Source organism: Falco biarmicus, chromosome 5 (genome assembly GCF_023638135.1).
Source record: "Falco biarmicus isolate bFalBia1 chromosome 5, bFalBia1.pri, whole genome shotgun sequence".
Classification (NCBI taxonomy): domain Eukaryota; kingdom Metazoa; phylum Chordata; class Aves; order Falconiformes; family Falconidae; genus Falco; species Falco biarmicus.
This window is the reverse complement of record NC_079292.1, coordinates 2,580,442-2,599,651: the sequence shown is the minus strand read 5'-3', so window position 1 is coordinate 2,599,651 and position 19,210 is coordinate 2,580,442. Positions and strand designations below refer to the sequence as shown.

The 19,210-nt window shown below is 34.0% G+C and overlaps 1 protein-coding gene across 3 annotated transcripts in view; it reads right to left on the bottom strand.

Annotated features, from left to right (window-relative positions):
- Positions 1–19,210, bottom strand: part of TBC1D22A (TBC1 domain family member 22A) — a 180,093-nt gene that overhangs the window by 113,893 nt on the left and 46,990 nt on the right. For all 3 annotated transcript variants that reach the window (XM_056341127.1, XM_056341130.1, XM_056341128.1), the window contains exon 8: positions 18,834–18,948. In XM_056341127.1, coding sequence (XP_056197102.1) covers positions 18,834–18,948 — 115 coding nt within the window. The remainder of the gene's footprint in view (positions 1–18,833; positions 18,949–19,210) is intronic.

The window sequence follows — 19,210 nt, the reverse complement described above, 5'->3', positions numbered from 1 at the left end:
TAGATAATTGGTAAAAACATCTGCCATTACAGACAGATGGAATCATACAAATTTTTTTTGCATTAAAGAACTGGAAAATTCTAATTCCAGAGGTAATTTATTAAGATATCATGTCCTGAAATAAAATTAAAATACTTAAAATATATGACATTGTTGAAATGGGTTAATGATATTGCTACAGTAACCAGCAGTCCTCTCAACACATCCAAACAGCTGTCTGTGTCCAACTGTGTTCAAATGCAACCAACAAAAAGGCAACCCTGCATTCAGAATTCCTCTAAATTGCTACTTACACCAACATCAACACTCAGTCTTTGTAAAGTGGGAAAGAAATTAATGTAACTTGATAGTTCTACTGTTTCAGTATACTAAGCAAGCTGATACAAAACATCTCTACAAAATGAAGCGTACATTCTTTCAAAGGCAACTAATTTTTAATAAAACATATTTAATTGGCTTATTAATGTTTTAATTTTAGCTTTTTATCTTGAAACTGTGTCTCAGCACTCAGAATCAGGCAAAACTCAGATAAATTCACTGGAGTGCAAGGTAGGGGACAGAATGGATGATGGTATAAGAAAGACCCAGTGCTAAAGCCCAAAACAGACTGTAAGATCATAAAAAAATTATGATTGTTCTTTACATAAGCAAGATACAACACATAGAAATATTAGGAAGTTTAATTCTCTGAACCCCTTTAAGTTGTCCTTTTTTAGCACTAATTTGTGTAAATGTATTTCTCATCTAATGCATAAAACGTCTGACCATATCCTTTAAGTCCAAATTATATAGCTCTTGCAGAGGCGCAAAGAAATCATTCTGACTGTACGTGTGCAGGTACTTATCTGTATAAAGTTTACTTTGTTGTAATCTACTTCAGACATTGCATCTTCTTATGATTGCATGCAGAGGTGCACAATAATATTCCCACATCTAGAAGATCTTACATATTCTAGTTCAAACTCTGTTTTCCAAAAGCCTTACGAAAAAGCTATTCAGTCAGGACATAATAGGGCATTTAAATGTAAATTCTTTCAGTAACAATTACCTAATTAAATATGTACATAAGCACATCAATATCTCTCATTGAAAAAATCCTAATTACATCTTTATCTGATAGAAATAGCTTTTGAGCTGTCAAGGATTAATCACCAAAGTAAAAACTTCCCTTTCTTTGTGATACTGCAGTCACAAAGGCAAAATTAAATCAAATCAAAAGAACTCAATCAACTCATCAGTCCAAGCTTAGGTAAACATCACCTCATTGTATTTCAAATACTCCCCTATTACCAGTCATGTTCTCACATCAGGGTGTATTGTTAACTTGCCTGTTTTACCACTGTTAATAATCCTACACTTGTTTTCAGTTGATATGCCACCATTTCCTTAAGATGCAAAATGAAGCAAGATAAATACCTTTATACATCACTATAATAATGATGTTTTAAATGTTAATCATTTTACTTTATTAATATTAATTCTGTAAATTTTACTGCACATGAAGAATGTTATAATCTATGTTGACCTGGAGAACAAGGTAAACCAGCACCTCAAAAAATACTGTAATCTAGATTACTTTGACCTAATTTTCATGCTCATCAAAATTAACGTATGACCCTGCAAGTACTCTCAATTGTTCTATCACAAAAGAGCATATACTTATTCTCCAATTCCAGATTCTGCATAACGGTAATTAGTAAATCACTGAGACATTACAGTCAGTGGGCCTACACTTTTGCCAGTAAGATTTTTCTATTCAGGCTTTTTCTAGTGTAGATTTCAATGGCAATTTTTTTCCCCAAAAAAAATTAAGTAGTCCAGACATGCCCTTAATTCCTATGCAGAACATATCTAGACAGAAATAGGCCTGGTTTTAAGAATGATAAAATTATTTGCAAAACAGGGACATTGCCAGCTCATGCTGCAAATCAGACAGAAGACATCAGTTCCTCATAGGCTGTGGACAGAGATTACTGCCCAACAACGCAGATACAAGAAAGATGAAAATCAGCTTTACTACTTCAATAACTACCATCGACACAGGGTATGAAATAGAACCAAGTAAACCAGGTGGCACTAACAGGTCTTCGACCCACAGAACATGCAGATGCCAAGCACAAGCCTGGCAACCTTTTACACAGGTGACAAGTATGGCCAGTACAAGTAGTTTACATTTAGAAAACAAGATATAAGCCACATCCTTTGAGTGTGACATTATTGTGAAACAGGAGTCTTCAAAGCTCATGACAGCTGCTCTTAAAACCGTATTTTAGCAACAATGAAGAACACAACATTCAGCACAAATTCTTCTTAAGAGTAATCACTTCAGTAGGGTTGCTGCTGTCAACCAAAACAGATTTCCAGGGAGAAGTGGTGCATGTGATAGCAAATTACAGGACTACTAATTAGCATCCAGTATGCACAATGAGCACAGGATGCTGATGAGCATTTTCTTAGAATGCCTGATAAGGGAGTTTCTGAGAAATCCAAAAGGTGCTTGGAGAATAGGAAATGAAAGATTAAAGTTGAACATGTCTCCCAAATCACTTTTTTTTTTTTAATTACCTAGTTTGTGCTTATCATTTAATTTTTTATCAAGCCTATGCATGTGCATACACAAACATGCAGAGCACAGAAAGCAAGAGTGGGGTAAGAGTAAACCATAGCACAGTGAAACAAGTCTAAAGCAAGCCTCAGGAACACAAGTCTGCCTGTGTTAAGGAATGGAACTGATTACAGAGCTATTTCAGAGACAGTCACTCTAGCACTGTGTTTCTAAAATGGAAGAGCCTTCAAAAAGAATCTACAAATGAATGTAGATTTTCAACGCAATTATTTACTGGACAGAGGGAAAAAGCAACTGCATTAAAGGCAAAAATATATTTTTTTAAAAAATAGTCTATGCATCTGCATATGCAGGGTGAATTCTAAAAGCATTGAAAATAAACATTTCTTATCTAAAACTACAAAAAAAAGTCTTGCACATAATTACTTAATATTCAAAGACAGGCAAAGAGAACTCATTTGAACAATCCCATAAACAGTAATATGTTTAATAAATTAGCTGGATAACTTAACCAGGCTAAAGGTTCAACTTTAGCTTGGATAAATATAAAAGTAATAGAAATTATCCAAGACATTTTATGTAAATATAAAAACTTAAAAATTCATATGTTTTTTTCAGTGATGAAAGACTGACAAATTTGCCACTGTCAGGTAAGTTCAGCAACAAGTTACATATGACAGTAACTTTATATAAGTATAAGTTCACCCACTCATGAAGAAATTTTTACTTTGACCTATTATTGTTCTTGAACAACTAAATAAATTCTTAAAGAAAAATGGATGGCAGGGGAAAGAACTAGTTCTTCAGGGAGACTGTACACACAAGCCTATGATAGTGGATGTCTAATGCAAATCTAAAATACACATTATTGGTCAAATTTTTAATAAAAATGACATGCTACCTTATTTTGTAAGCTCCCACATCATTCATAGCTAATAAAGAAATGCACCTTACAGACTTCTTGCCTTATTTACAACAGAACATAAGTACCATCTATTATTTATACTTATTAACACAACATGCACATACTAATATAAAGCAGCTTATTTGAGAGGAATGAACTCTGACCACACAGGCAACACTACTTCTTATATTGGTTAAATGTTGAGTGCATTCCTTAATTACCTTAATCTACTGTGATTTACAAATTCCTAATGAAACTGCTACACATGCATCTGTGCCACAAGGTTTGCTTTATTCATGAGACTTAGCACTTCTATATACTGTATAGGCATTTATCATTAGATAAAGAAATAACCACACCACATGGTACAACCTCTAGGAAAAAACCCTGTTCCATCTATTCAAAAATAAGAGTATGTCAATTACAGTACAACTGTAATTTAATCTCACAATTAACTAAAGACGGAACATGTAAATCAGTTCAGAAATGTCTTTGACAAGAATACAATTCCTCAGGCAACAGATTTTTTTACAAGTGTTGGGTTTTTATTAAACCTAATGTGCTATGAAAGCATTAAATAATTTCTGTTTCTATGAAATAAAGCAATTAAAACATCTAGAAGAAAAGTTGTTTTGCAAAATTTCCCGTTTTTTAGTTATTGTGCTTAAGCGCTTGATTTTTCACTTTTCCAATTTGTTTTCCAGTTTACAGTAGAAATTAAAAATCTCAGATTTTCAAAATTAAAAACAAGCAAAAAAGCCCCATGATTATGAAAACCCAATTACTTTGATTACTATGATTAAAACAGGTTTGCATTTAAGCTACAAAGCTTATTCCAATTAAAAAAATTCAGCATACAAACTTCTGACAACTGTATTTCAAATGGTTTGAAATATATAAAACATTAACTAACCACATCTCATTGAAAATAAGACAAAGCTGTTTCCAACTTTTTAAGCAGTGATCTACCTAATTTGAAAACCTTCTCTTAGATCTTAAGATGCTACCAATCTATGCAACAGTATTCGAATGTTATATTCCTGACATTTGTTATCATGTTATCATTTGTTATAGCATGTTATCAGTGCTTAATTAATTCTTTCGGCTTTTCTTCCTGTGACTTACTTCATAATAAACACACAAAATTGTGGTTTTTGGGTGCTAAAAGCTATTAAAGTAATTTCCCAGTCTGTTGGAACGTGTGCTTGAGAAGATTTAGATCTGAAAGTATAACCACCTCTGTGCTGCTTCACTATAGAAAGATGATCGTTAATTATAACTATACAGAGACCATGGGGAGAGTAAAACGGATGCACAAGCCAGAACTAAAATATGCTGCTCCCTTTGGAATATGTCTCTCCAATAGTTACATTAACTGTAATTAACTTTCTCCTTCACAATTATTTCAGTTTTACACTTGCAGAAATCTTTTGATAGCTCTTTGATTTCATTTTACTGCTTCCGCCATTATTCAAAATCTTGTTTTCCATTTATTCCCATGACCCAACATTTACAGTTTGTAGTTTCAAATAAAATACCTTTCACTAACCTCTCATGACTTCCTCACAGGACAAGTCTACTGGTTTCTTAATAGCCTTCAAAAGCGAGACAATCACAAAAAGATATTTCAAACTTATCAGAAATGCACTGCTAAGATAACATTCATATTATCAAATTAATTTAATTTCTAAAATTCTGGGAGTGTGCATTAAGCATCATGAAATAACACATCTTCTTTAGACAGATGCATTTAAAACTTTAGAAATACACATACAGATGCAAAACAAACTTTAAAAGCAGATAATTAAAATCCACATCAATAATCATATTTATACACTTAAACACATCATCCTATGCACTAAAACAGGACTTTCATTAGCAGAAATTTTATTATATACATGGGGAATAAAAATCCTTTTTTCTCAAGTACTCTTTAGCATACCTTAGAGAAAAAAAACACAAACAGAAAAGCTAGAATACTTGAATAATACAAAGACTGATTTAACAAATCCAAGAGTTAGCTGAAAACATTAAATATTTAGATTTAATCTCTTGTATTTATTATGATTTATTTATACTGATTAATGACAAAAGGTTTGACTTTTTTTCTTATGAAAATGTAAAGTAATATTTAATGCAGAGTATAGTTAATTACTAGACCAGAAAAAAAATCCATATTAAGCTCTAAACTGCCCGAGGCACTTGAACACAAGCAAGATGTGGATCTCCGTTTGAACAACAGTATAGAATCAAAGAAAGGTTTGGGTTAGAATGGGCCTTTAAAAATCATCTAGATCCAACCCCCCTGCCATGGGCAGGGACACCTGCCACTAGACCAGGTTGCTTCAAGCCCCATCCAGCCTGGCCTGGAACACTGCCAGGGATGGGGCAGCCACAGCTGGTCTGGGCAACCTATTCCAGGGTCTCATCACCCTCACAATAAACACTGCTCCAAAATAAATAATAATAAAAAAATGACATAACCAACAGGACAATTGTTATGACCTCACAGACTTTCTTTGAGGGACCAGAAATGCCTTGTAGTAGTAAAATAATGTCGAATAAACTTTCAGGAAGAACAGTGACAGCAGAGACAACCTCTAGTCTAAGAAGAAATTTTGATCACCAGTTAGCAGAAATAGAAGACAAGCTGGTATAATTATGCGACCTCAGCATTTTTATAACTTCTGTGTTTAATCACAATATAAAATTAAATTAATGAACCCTAAAGGTCTTGAAGACTTCATCTAGTAAAACACAGAAGGTAGCATACTGAGTAACCCAAGCTGGATGATCCCTCCATGAGCTGAAACCACATAGCCAGGAAAAAAAAAGCAACTATCAGAAGCAAGTAATGGAGGATTTGTAGGATGGACATGTATCTTGTCACACCAACTGATTTATTAGGGAGAAGAACACAAGACAAGTTTACAGAATTAAAAACTGCTTTCATGCTCTATAATGAGATATTACCACATTACAGAAACATTCATTTCATTAGAAACATTAGTCCCATTTGAACTTAGAAAATTCTTATTATTTTATAGAGATTTGTTCTATAAGCTCTTATAGCAAAAATTCAAAAGAACTCCTCTGATTCTGTCCATAAGACAGGGTCTGGAAAGTCCCTTCATCGGAAACATCTAAACAAAGAATCCATGCAGCTCCCCCGCAATGGAGTGACATTCGATAAGTTCCCTTCAGACCTCTGTCAGACTTTTTGACTCTCTGATAACATTTCTGGCACCAATATGATTGAAGACATTTTTATTGGTAACTTTCAAGTCTCTACCTGGCTATATATCTAAAATATAAAACCATGACAGTCATCTAAAAGGAGATTTAACTTCCTGGGCTTATAAACTCCTTTCCATTCCTCACGTTTTGAATCTGCTTTTCAAAAAAGTCATCACATCACAACTGCACTACAAATAATAAATGGAGGCTCGGTCATATATTGTAATATACTGATCAATATTCTCAATATACTCTCCTTTCATATGGTATTGAAACGTGCAGACAAAGATTAAAAGAAAAAAACAAATGAACAACCTCAAACCCCACCTGCTGAAGCCTCTACTCACAATAATGTGGAGAATGGAAGAACAGATAGCAGGAAAACATAGGTTTAAGGAAATGTAATCCAATTATTTTTGCCCTAACAGAAATAAGAAATTTTTGTACTAGAACAAGTTATTATGTTAGGAAGAGCAGGAAAATTAAGGTAATCTTACGGACATAAATTATTCAAAAAACATTTTTATGAAATAGCAATTATCATTTTTTCAGTTACTATCTGATGCCAACAAAGAAAAAAAAATCAAAAATTTTTGTATAATTTTCTCTATTTAACAACAAGTCAGTCACATACAGCAGCATCTTTAAGATAAAAACAATGAATTCAAATAGTGGGTACCTGGAAGTAGTTACCACCAGTCATCAGAAATTATTAAACCTGATTAAATCCTCTGCCTGACACCTGTCGTACTATCTTTGAGAAAGCAGGTGTATGCTTCTTCAATAGTTGCTCTTACAGCTTTTCTCCATAGCCAAACTTTCTTAATCCCTTTAGACACATTCTTTTCAACCTCGTCAGCCAAACATGGATCAAATATACAGCCAACTGTTGCTTACTACACTTTCAATGAAAAATATTGCAGTATTATAATTAGAGATATCACTGCTCTGAAATACTTATTTAGGTAGGTTAAAAGTGACAGCTGAGACTTGGAGCACATGGGCTTTAGTATGTAGATGCCACTCTGCAAAAGGAAAAGCATTTTCTAACATGACAAGTTTGAAGGACTTGGATATTTTCTTCTCAAGTACATAAAAGTCCTTTCCTTTTATTCAAAGTCCTACAAAAATAATCTTAACATTATTAAAAAAAGGAAAAAGAAAAAAGCGAAGTTCAGGAGTTTTTCTCTTTTTTTTTTTTGTTGCTGCTGTTTGGGTTTTATATCTGTTTTTCCCCTCTCTTCTCCTGAGGAAAGAGAAATTCGCTTTTTAATATCACAGTTTTCCTGTGAAAAAGGAAATGATTTCATAAGAATTCATTTAAGTTTAAATTTAAAATTTAAATTTACCTGAGTAACCTTTAATACAGTCTTAGTCCAAATCCACCACTTTCCATTTTGTCTAACTTGTACATTTATCTTATTAACATATTTGACTCAAAACAACAAAAGTTAGGAAAAGCTTTTAAAACAGGTGAAAGCATCTTTCACCTTTTACACTTCTTTATAAAAATTGGACCACATTGCATCAGATAAGCAAGTCAGGGCAATTACACTGAAGAACTATTAAACAAATATTTTAGTTTCTTTTAGAACATTATGAAATCATAAGCACAAAGGAATAAAGAAAATACTTTCCAAAGTAAAAAGAAAAACTTATTTACTTTTCTTCTTTATCAAATGGAAGCTCATGAGAAAAATTTTAAACCAAACTGTCACCTTGAACTATATTTTGATAATTTGCCCACAAAAGTACGTTGAATACATAACAGTTCAGAACTGTAAGACTTTGACAGCATTATCTGAAAATTGTTTGAATAAAAAAATATCATTAATATCTAGACTGTAAGTAGCAATATTATAAATCAATGCAACAATCCTATTAAGATTTAGTAAAACCTATTTCACTCTTTCAAAGTAGAAAACAAACTCTTTCAAATTAGATGCAAACAGGGACAGTTAGAGAAGCTTCATAAAACTTCAGTAGACAAATACAACGGTGACAGTTGTTCTTTCCCCCTTGTCATCCAAACTTAAATTTTAGATAGATAATCGGGAGTATGAAAGAATAAATACAACAGAGAAGTTCATTCAGTAATAAAATTGAAGTATTATTATTTTTCAGCATGCTGTGGGGTTTGGGCTTTTTCCTTCTGTATGTTTTATGACTCAAAACACACTCAGCATTTTGGTACATGAGCTGAATTCTGACACCACTGGTAACTCTACTAACATATAAATCTGCACATATTTGAAGTTTTCTATTAACATGATGATAGACTCCTTGTTAATGACTTCTGAGGGGGCTGGGTTTTGTTTTGTTTTGCAAAGGCATCTTTCACATATACTTTACACACTGGGTTTTTTTCCATTCTTTATTAACATTAAAGACTCTATGCTTTAGTTATTGCCCTTCCTTTGAAGACAATCACAAAACTTAAATCTCTGAAGGGCTAATACACTTCAACATTTCATGGTTTGAGGTTTTTTGGTGGTTTTGGGGGGTTGGTCTGGTTGGATTTTTTTGAACAGAAACTCGTAAAACACTATGCGCAATTAATACCATTACTCAAAATATTAATTTTCTCTCATCTAGAGAACTACAAAACAGGCAATTAAGCAGTTTGATATACTTACTAGGACAACCTTAATATTTTTTTTTCCCCACTTCTCACAGCAAATATTAACTGTAGCCACAGAATTCTAACTACTTTGGTTTATTCCACTTCAGATAGGAACCTTTTCTAAACGCACCCACAAAAAATTTTTAGTTAAAATATTCATGTTTTTCCCTGACAGACAGTGAAGCTGAGGGTACCATCCTACTTCATCAACTAACACATGCTTATGAGGTAAATATCCAGTGCTATTACTACTATACTTCTGTAATCAAACTAGAGAAGATACTTTATCACAGCCCACACTTTATTCAAACTTGCAATATATGCCAGTTCCTGAGAACAGCAATTTCAATTTTGCAATCTGTGTGGTCAACCAAATGGATTTTTGAGAACTTAATTTTGTTTCAGTGGAGGGCATGAAGATGACTGGAGTTATTTTCTCCATCACATCAGTATGATACAACTTCATATGCTAATGTTATAAAGATCTGTGGAACTGCTTTTAAAAAAAATTAAGATTATATGACAGATGTAACATTAAAAATAATTCCATATACGATATGCAAGAAAGGTAGCAAAGCCTCAACTTTGACACCTTTCAGGGGAGTTTTCAGGGGACTAATAAAAGTTGGTGTATCAATTTTTTTTTTTAATTAGCTTTGAAGTTGAAACTAGTAACCAGAAAATATATTTACAGTGTTTGGTTATCACAATTATTGATAAAAACTTGTTCAGTCAGATTCAAATATTTCTCCAATATGTCTATCGGATTCAACCATGCACCCAACTTTTCAGATGAACTGTTATAATTAGCCTGGAAATCTGACAGTGTATTGAAGACAGTGAAATCAAAACTGAAACACAGAGTTAAAGGATTGATTGTGTAAAACAGTACTGTCTATTGCAAAAAATCACAGCCATTCAAGACAGTATTAGAAGTAAAAACACTAGAAAAGCAAGTTGCCATACCCTACCTACATATGTCTGTTGAGATGCTTTTATGACCGCTCCTTAACTTACTAAGGAAAAAATTAGTGGAATTCACAAAGACTTAAAATCAGCATGCAGTTTAATAATACAGCTAAAGCAGTCTAAGAGCTATCTGACATTAAACAGAGATCTTGCTTCTCCCTTCTTCCCTAACACGCTCCTATCCCACATCAGCACTGATGTTGGTCTCTGATCATCAAGATGACAGCAGAAAGTTAAATTACTCATTTTATTATGGGGCTCGTTTCCTGCCAGTTTAACTGAACTGATCCACTTTGCCAGAGAAAAGCCAATACTGACCAAAAGAGAAAAGAGGAAGGCACATTTGGGTTGGAAAACAGAAAGCAAATCTACCTATTTTGACAGCAGCAAGCCCTGATTTAGCTGTGTGATCTAAGCGAATGGCAAGCAAACCCTTTTCTGTCCAACTAAATCTGATTTGGAAACACTCAAATATGCAGATCCACCGTTAAGTTTAAAGAGCAGTGAAACAAAGCTAAAACAGACGGGGTTCACTGACCTCTTGAAAAAAACAATGGGATCTGGAAGAAGTTGAATTCTACAGCACATAATCTAGTTCCCACAGTTCCAAGCCCCTACTGGGAATCAAACATATCGAGTAAAATGTAAGTAGCAATATACTACCAACCAACTACACCAGTTATTTGCAGATGTGTTCTCAGCTGCTCATAATTAATACCTTCTCAAGGTTACTATACCCCAAGAAATGTCGGCACCACCAATTGGGTTGGTACAATTAGTAGATTGGTAACAATCGACTAATTAAATAAGTAAATCACCCAATTTTGACAAAAACCAAATAAGAGAGAGCTTATGCAGACACATTCACTTACGTATTTGATACCAAAGGCCATCACTGACTTCCAGTAGGTTAAGTAACCAGGGAGAAAAAAAAAAGTAGACAAACTCTTATCACTAGCCAGACACACACAAAATGCATACGTGGGTAGAGCTCAGCTATATTCATTAGGGCTTTTACTATGATAACTACCTGAAAAAAATAGCCCTTAATTGAAATGGTTATATAACTCTAACCCAGAACAAAGTGCTGATTACAGGATTGATCAAACTGCAAGTGAAAAATTAATATTCCAACAAATTATCTGAAAGATAAATTGATAAAATAAAGATAACTGATTAAATAAATAACTAAACACATAAACAAAAGGATCAAAAGATTAAAGGTAATTCATAGTTCACTGGTCCCCTATCAATCAATTCTCTCCATTCAAGCCCTTTAGACATATTTGCCCTACTTCATGCCCTTTCATTCCCCAACTCTTCAAAACCTAAGCATGAGATATCCTCTTTAATACTATCCAAATTTTCCTTATAGTTGTTTGCAATGTCTCCAAATGTACTGCTTTATTACATGCTGCAGTGTATTATGGCAAGCACTGCCAGTTGACAATTCAAACAATTCACTGCTAGTTATTTTCACATGGATTCTCCTCCTTAAAGTGAACAGAAGGACGTAAAATAGTATGATTTCTTTGCCCAATTAGGCCTGAAGAGGTATATTATATATTAGTAAAGAAAATTGCTGGGATATTGTGAATTATTCATTTTTCTTAAGACATACATAAAAATTTAAAAATATAATCCAGCCAAGTGCTTCAAAAGAATGCTAAGGTTTTATTAAGGCGCTAAAAATGAGGTCTGTATTTTTATTTCCTTTGATGCAATGTAATTCACCTGGAAGAACTGTGAGGGTTTTTCACTACAATGACTCAAAATATTTAAATAAATAGAGAAAATAAAAATAAATCAAACAAAAGTCTTCTGAATTACAGAAGGATATGCATGCATTTGAAAATGATTACAAATTGCAGTGACTTAAAACTGGGGCAATTAGTACATTCTGCATGAAAAGAATGGCTGAATTCCAACTAAGGAATCTGATAGGTGGCATAAAATAGATGATGCAAGGAGGAAATGAGACCTATAAAAGGATCTCAGCAAACTCCTAAATAAAGCAAAACAAGCCAAATCGTAAGAAACAGGATAAAACGTGATTTAGCTCCACAAAGTCTATTTAATAATGAGTTCAGAAACACCCTGCTAGGACTCTCTTTCAGCACCTATCATTTCCAGCTGCTTTGCCACTGCAGTCAAAATCAGTGCTGCCACACAGCAAGAAGACTGGTACAGAATTATCAAGTCCTCAGCACTGGGCACAGGCATGACACAGGTCTCTGCTTGCTTGTGGACCTTCTTCACCTGTTCCATGGTGCAAAGCAGGAATCATGAATGTGTGAAACCAAACTCAAATGGTTTTTATCTTACTCATCACAGTCTTCCCTCTCTTGAGCTGCTCAGCACCACTTTCAAAATACATCCACTGGACAACACTCTGGCCCAACAGGATGAGAGTGGAGAAACATAGTCCTAGAACCTGAAAAAGTGAGTGGCAGTTATCTCAAAGCCAGCTAAGATAACATTGAACAGTTTCTGCATCATTTTAGTCCATGCACACATACATATATATAACTGTAAGAGTTTCGTAACATGTGAAAGCAGAGTGCTTTGAAGACAAATGACAGGTAAATCAAAAGTTTTAGATCACCATGCAGCTCGTGTATGTTGCAGATCTTTTACAGAGGAATGCATATGATGTTTTCTGGAGTTACATAGAAGATTGAAATGGGTTTTCAGTATTTTCAAGACTTGAATTCAAGTTTTGTGTAAGCTCTCTTCATTGGTTGCCCATCCAAATATCAGATAATATTCCATTCCATTATTAAAGAATATTTCATAGAATATTGTTTATGTTTATGAAAATTTCAGTCAACTTGACTAACATCATGAGTAATAATATAAAAACTCATGGAAATTATTAAGAAGCAGCACTGAAATATATTTTTGTATGTGGAAATTACTGGTGATTTGCATTAAGAAGAGAATTTAATGTGATCAAATGGAACTTGTGGCACTGAATTTTCATATGACAGAAGAGTGATTTAAATTATTTTGAATAGCTTTTCATGACAATTTTACAATGGTTTTAAAAAATTGGGAAATAATTTTCTTAATACTTTTACAACTTGCAAGAAAGTGTTAAAATGTCAGTTATGCTTCACGTCACTGTTTTTATGCAAACTGAATTTGTGTAAGTTACTTAAATGATTTCTAACAAATGTGTAAATAAAAACATTTTAATACAGTATTGTTCAAAAACATGCATTTGTTTAAACAAAGAAAAGCACTGAAACACTAGAAATTTGTTACAAAGTGTAATGCCAAAATCATCAGAAAAGTTCAAGAGCATACAACAACTGCAAATAAAAGCTTTTCATCTCTCAAACTGAAGAAGTCATTCATATTCCAAATCAATCTTGTCCTAGGAGGTTTTCCAGTGTTTCTTTCCTGGTAAACCAGGAGACAGCAAGGATGGCCCTATCAGTCTCCAGCCACTTGAAGGGCCTGGGAGAGGGAGAAGCATCCAGTTAATACAGTTATAGCTCCTTGTTCATATTCCATTTCACCAAAACAACTTGCCATTCTTTCAGTTTCACTCAGTCTCATCTAAGAATATCTATGAATGTTACATCTTTTCCACTTATCTCCTCAAAACCCCAATGCATGAGCCCTATTTGTAGTTCTCCAAGGACTAGCGAATTGGTGGAGCTGAATAGGACAGGTCTAGGTGTTTAGATGCATTAATCCTGCTATCTCAGATAAATGTATCACCCAAGGTTTCAGCTCTGTCTTGTAAAGGAAATAATGCATGCTAAAGAAAATTTTTCCTTCTAACCCTGTAAGTATGAGAAAAAACTTCTAGCAGCTCTCTGGAGTCAGTGGGTTATACTCTCTGCTCTCTGGCTTACTGCCTCAGCACTCAAATTCAGTTTTATGTATATTCTAAACAGATTTACTTACTGCATAAAAATTACAACTCTTTCCTGGAGAGAAGAAAAATCTCCCTCCTATATTGACGACTTTTTCACATTTTATGAAGAAACAATGAGGAATTACCTCAGATACAGCCGTGACAGTGCTCTGAAACATTACTCCAATTATATTATGAAAATGAAAATTTTATTAGATATACCATTTAACAAACTATGTAAAAAACAGAATTAGTAGTTTTAAAAGTGTAATTATTTGCAGCAGAAAAGGAAGGAGAGAAGGCAATAACCAGTACAAAATCTCATTTTAAGGACAGGACACACAAGAGGGAATTAAAAGAAAGGTAAGCAAGGGAGCTATACACAGATGACTGCTTTTCCAGGATTAAAGTACCTTTATCTTATCACAGATAACACTGGTCTGGGACTAAATCCCATACAAACCCCATTAGGGTTTGGGCCTGGATTCATTATTCCATAAAAGTCATGTATGTATCAATAAAAAAAAATACTAGGTAACAGAAGTTGCATTTACTACCTTCAACAAAATAATTTAAGATCACAAGACAAATACTTACAAGGGTAAGACCCCCTCTCTTTCCAAAGTTTTCAGTTCATGAGCTCTTCTAAGCTCCTCAGATTGTCTCAAGCTCCTTTATTACAAGATTGCTGACTATCTCAATCGCCATTCCAGTCTTCAGTAGCCTTTTCTTGATGTTCTTTATCCAACCAAATTATGAAATGCTACAATAGTGTTCATTTCCTGCCCTTGACTTCCTACTAACTCTTAATTTTCTCTTGATTCAGCACTGCTTGAGGTTTCAAAGTGATTTCACACAGCCATTCCACTTAGTAATGGCCTGACATGCATCCTTATTATGATGGTGTTTCTCTTGAGCTCTCATCTCTCTGGATGGTGACCCAGGTCCTCTCTGTGGTGTTAAATACACACACAAGGCCCAGGAAATTACTGAAATGCAGACGCAGTAGTGAGACGTCACAGGTAGTGAAATGTAGCTGACTCCGTGAGCAAGAAACCATGGACAACTGTGCAGCACAACTTAATACCTGGAAACAGCGTATATCAACAGGAACTCAGGAGCAACAGAGAAGTGTACAAAGAAAGTAACACCTGTGGCAACTTGAAATAGAATTTGCAATCCAGTGCAAAATATCCTTGTCCACGTTAAATCAGTGAACAGTGAGCAGTCACATGGTATATCTTACCTCAATACCAAAAATGCCTCTGGAATTGTACCCACATGGACGATATTCATTTTGACACAAACTAATATGCTAGAAAGACAAAGAGCTTTCAGGAAAGCTGCCCTGACAGTAATTACCATTTGTTCTGACAACTCATAACAGTGCTTCGTCATGTAGGAGGTTGTAAGTAATGACAAAATAGTTTTTCTGTACAACTGGTGTTTGAAATTCCAAAGGAACCTTTATATTACGGCAGAATAAGCTTAAAGATGCCTAGCATTTTGGGGGAGTGGGGGGAAGTTGAGATTGACACACATAATCACCCAGTATGAAGAACCTAAGGTGCAAATTCCTACTTCTAATGTAGACCAGAAATCCTAATCTGAATATACTGTATTCCAGCAGGGGCTGGTATCTAAGCCCTCTGAAATTTTCTTTTAACTACAGTTGTGCCTCTCCTGGTTTGGTTTGACAACCAAGTTTTATCCCTTTGAAAGCATTACAGTATTCTACTTTTATTGCAGAACAGGGAACTAATGAGACACTACCAAATTACACTTCCATCGCATTTACATGGCTGTAAAGGTTGAAGGAATGCTCGCCACATTTAATATACTAATTTCTTATATTCAGTCGCTCAACCTATTCTAAATGTGTGAACTTATGTGCTGAAATTAGGTACCTCAATCCATACTAAACCATCAAAACATCCACGACTTTGGTCCTTATAAAAAGACCCCAAAACCTACTTTTTAGTATTCAGATTTGAATGAAAAGGCACGCAAATTGTCACTTCCACACGTTATTTGTATCTTCAAAAGTTCTTTAGCAACACCTTTCCAAATAGTGTCTGGATGTCTTTAGCAGAACAAAAGACTCCCAGCACTAGAATAAATGTCTCACACTTGTTATGCAAGATTAAAGATTAAGGGCTCTCTTAGTCATAAATAAACATTACTTTCCTCCCACCAAAATATTGGAAAAAACTTCAACTGTACAAACACTATCAGGATATACCATCAAATGACCTTATCAGCACATAGTTATTAATGGCATTGTTATTAGTAAGAATTTATTATTAAACTAACTCTTCAGGACCTGTTTTTTTTTTAATTGTAGAAAGAACCTAAAATAAAAGGCATTATCAATTTCAACGGCATGATTCCAGACCCAAGTGACTAAGAATTGCAACACAAAGGTTTCAGTTAAATTGAGAAAGATACAAAAAACAATGAAGTACTAATAAAGCAGTTTAAGTTACAAGCCAATACTCACTTAATCAGAGCAAGAAATAAGATCTAGAGAAAATTTCTAAGATAAATAGAGTATTACTAGATTCTAAATACACTAATAGCTTAAACATTTTTGCTAGGAAGCTCCTTCAATTCTGCATTAATTTCTATCAAAATCACTTAGGTACAATTCAGAGTCCAATTTTCTAAATCTCATGATTTCTAACATACTTCATAAATGTAACGTCCCTATTTCAAGTATAAGTAAAATGCACATTTACTCTAACTTGAATGCATTACTCAGTGTAAACTGAATATATTCAAAAGATTCAAATAAAAAAGCTATTTAAAGTCAAATCAAGTTTTTATGTGTCACTGGGGGAAATAACCACTGTTAGCACTTAGCCAAGACCACCACTATATTAAAGAAAGCACCTCCATTTCAGTATTTTTCTTATTATATAGACATTAACTTTTCAATGAACTTTCAGAATACAGTTTTCCAAGTTTCATACATTTGCAGTGGCAAAATCTCTTGTATGGTTGTTAGGTTTTGAGTTTTGTCTTTCTTCACTGGACACTCAGTGGAACAGCTATGCTCTCCTATACAAAAACACTGACAAACTGGCAAATATATTAACAATCATCAGGGTCTCCAAATGTAAGTTGGTGATAAAGACAAACTTATTTACCATATTAATTAAATGGTCTATTTAACATGGAATATCAATTCTCTAATCACATCTCATTTGAACTTCTTATTTCAATTAACAACCCTAAAGTCTACTGGAGACCCTACTGTTCTAGGATCATTAAGAACGTTTTCATTATCTGTCAAATGAGGGAGTAAAAGGCAGAAACTGCAAGTACTCTCAGGAGTAGGCCTCTACCCTGCTTAAGAGATGATTAGGTAGAAAGCAGTGGTAGTTCTCATTAGTTGCTTAGCAATGAAATGTCCCCCTATGAAACAAGAAATGAACAAAGCAACAGAGGCGTTGCCATGCAAATGAGTAAATGGATAGTCTATCATCCACTCAAGGATAATCTGTCCTTCATTAAATCTAATAAATCTGGATTAAGACACCAATGGGTATCTTACGTAGATAAGGTAGGAGTAATTCACTATATACAGCCCCACTGAAGTTAGCCAGACAGCGTGTTGTTCAAGTTTACATATAAGCACTGTGTATTTTCGTTGTACATACGTATGACAAATAGAAGTACAAGGAAAACAGTTTTAATTCAAGACACATTAATGCTGTCATTTTTACTGTTTAACCGTAGCAGTTATATCCATAGTGATACCCCAATTACTAATGAATAATTGCTAATGATTAGCCATACTCTTAATGTTTATAAAGACATAAATACTAATCTACAGATTTAAGGCATGAATTGTTTTCTAGTAAGAGTTGAGTATTTAACCAATATCTGAGTTGGCAAATAAAAAAGTTTTCAGAAAGTATACTCACATATAAAGCCACAAACTCAACAAATACAGCTGTTTATGCTCCTGTTGTTACTAGTGGTATGTGTTGTAAGCCCCAGAACAGCAGAGTTCTTCACCAGAGAAATTTCATTACTGCTGCCTTAAATTTCAGTCCCTAGTTTCAGGTTGCCCTTCTTTCAGTCACAAATCTAGTTTAGTAGGTTCCCTCTACTTAAATTTCCTTACCACTCATTTAAAAGGTTTCCTTGTTTCATGGGGTTTTTTCTTGTTTTACTGTGGGCACCTTCTCACTTCATATGTACAATTAAAAGTTTTCACAGAAAACATGGGGGGAGCGGGGAGAAAGGGAGAATAAAGCCATCTATGAAGAAAAAAGCATCAGGAGTGGTGAACACTTAACTAGAAATCACGGCGATACCAAAACCTAGACTGTGATTCTTCCCCCTGCTTTCAGATATCACAAATGAGAACGTTGTCGCAACTGCTACAGAGAGGTTTGTTTGGTTGGGTTTTGTTGTTAGGAGAAGGTTGTTTGGAATAAAAAGCTGAACGATTCCTGAACTCCACCAACTACTTACACAAGATCTATTTGCTTCTCAGTATATATTGAAGAGAACTAAATGGATTTAGAATTTCAAAATTTTATGATTAATGCATCAATGTTTTGATTAGCTCATCCAAATTGTTATTCAGATTAAAATGAAGATGTTGTTCCAAAACCAGTACCAAGTCGTAATTTGGTATTAAGACAAATCTTACCTATATATTCACAAACGAAGACTACGAAAAAGGGAGTAACCAGATCATTTATGCCCTGAACATATCCACTGGCTGGATGACGTATTGCCCAGATAAATAAAATTCTTTCAAAGATCTGAAAAAGAGTTAAAGAAACTATCAGAAATTTTACAAACTATTTTAAACCATATACTTGAATATTTTACAAGGACAAATATAATAATCATTAAGAAACTAGTATAAAAACAAGTATAAAAACTAGTATAAAAGCCTAAATGAACACTAGTATTCATAATTAACATTCAGTGCGAAGTAAGCTTCTCAGTTCTTCAAAAGAAATACATTTTCAGGGTATTAGCACATGTTAAAACCAACCAGTTACAGTAGTTACAAAAGAG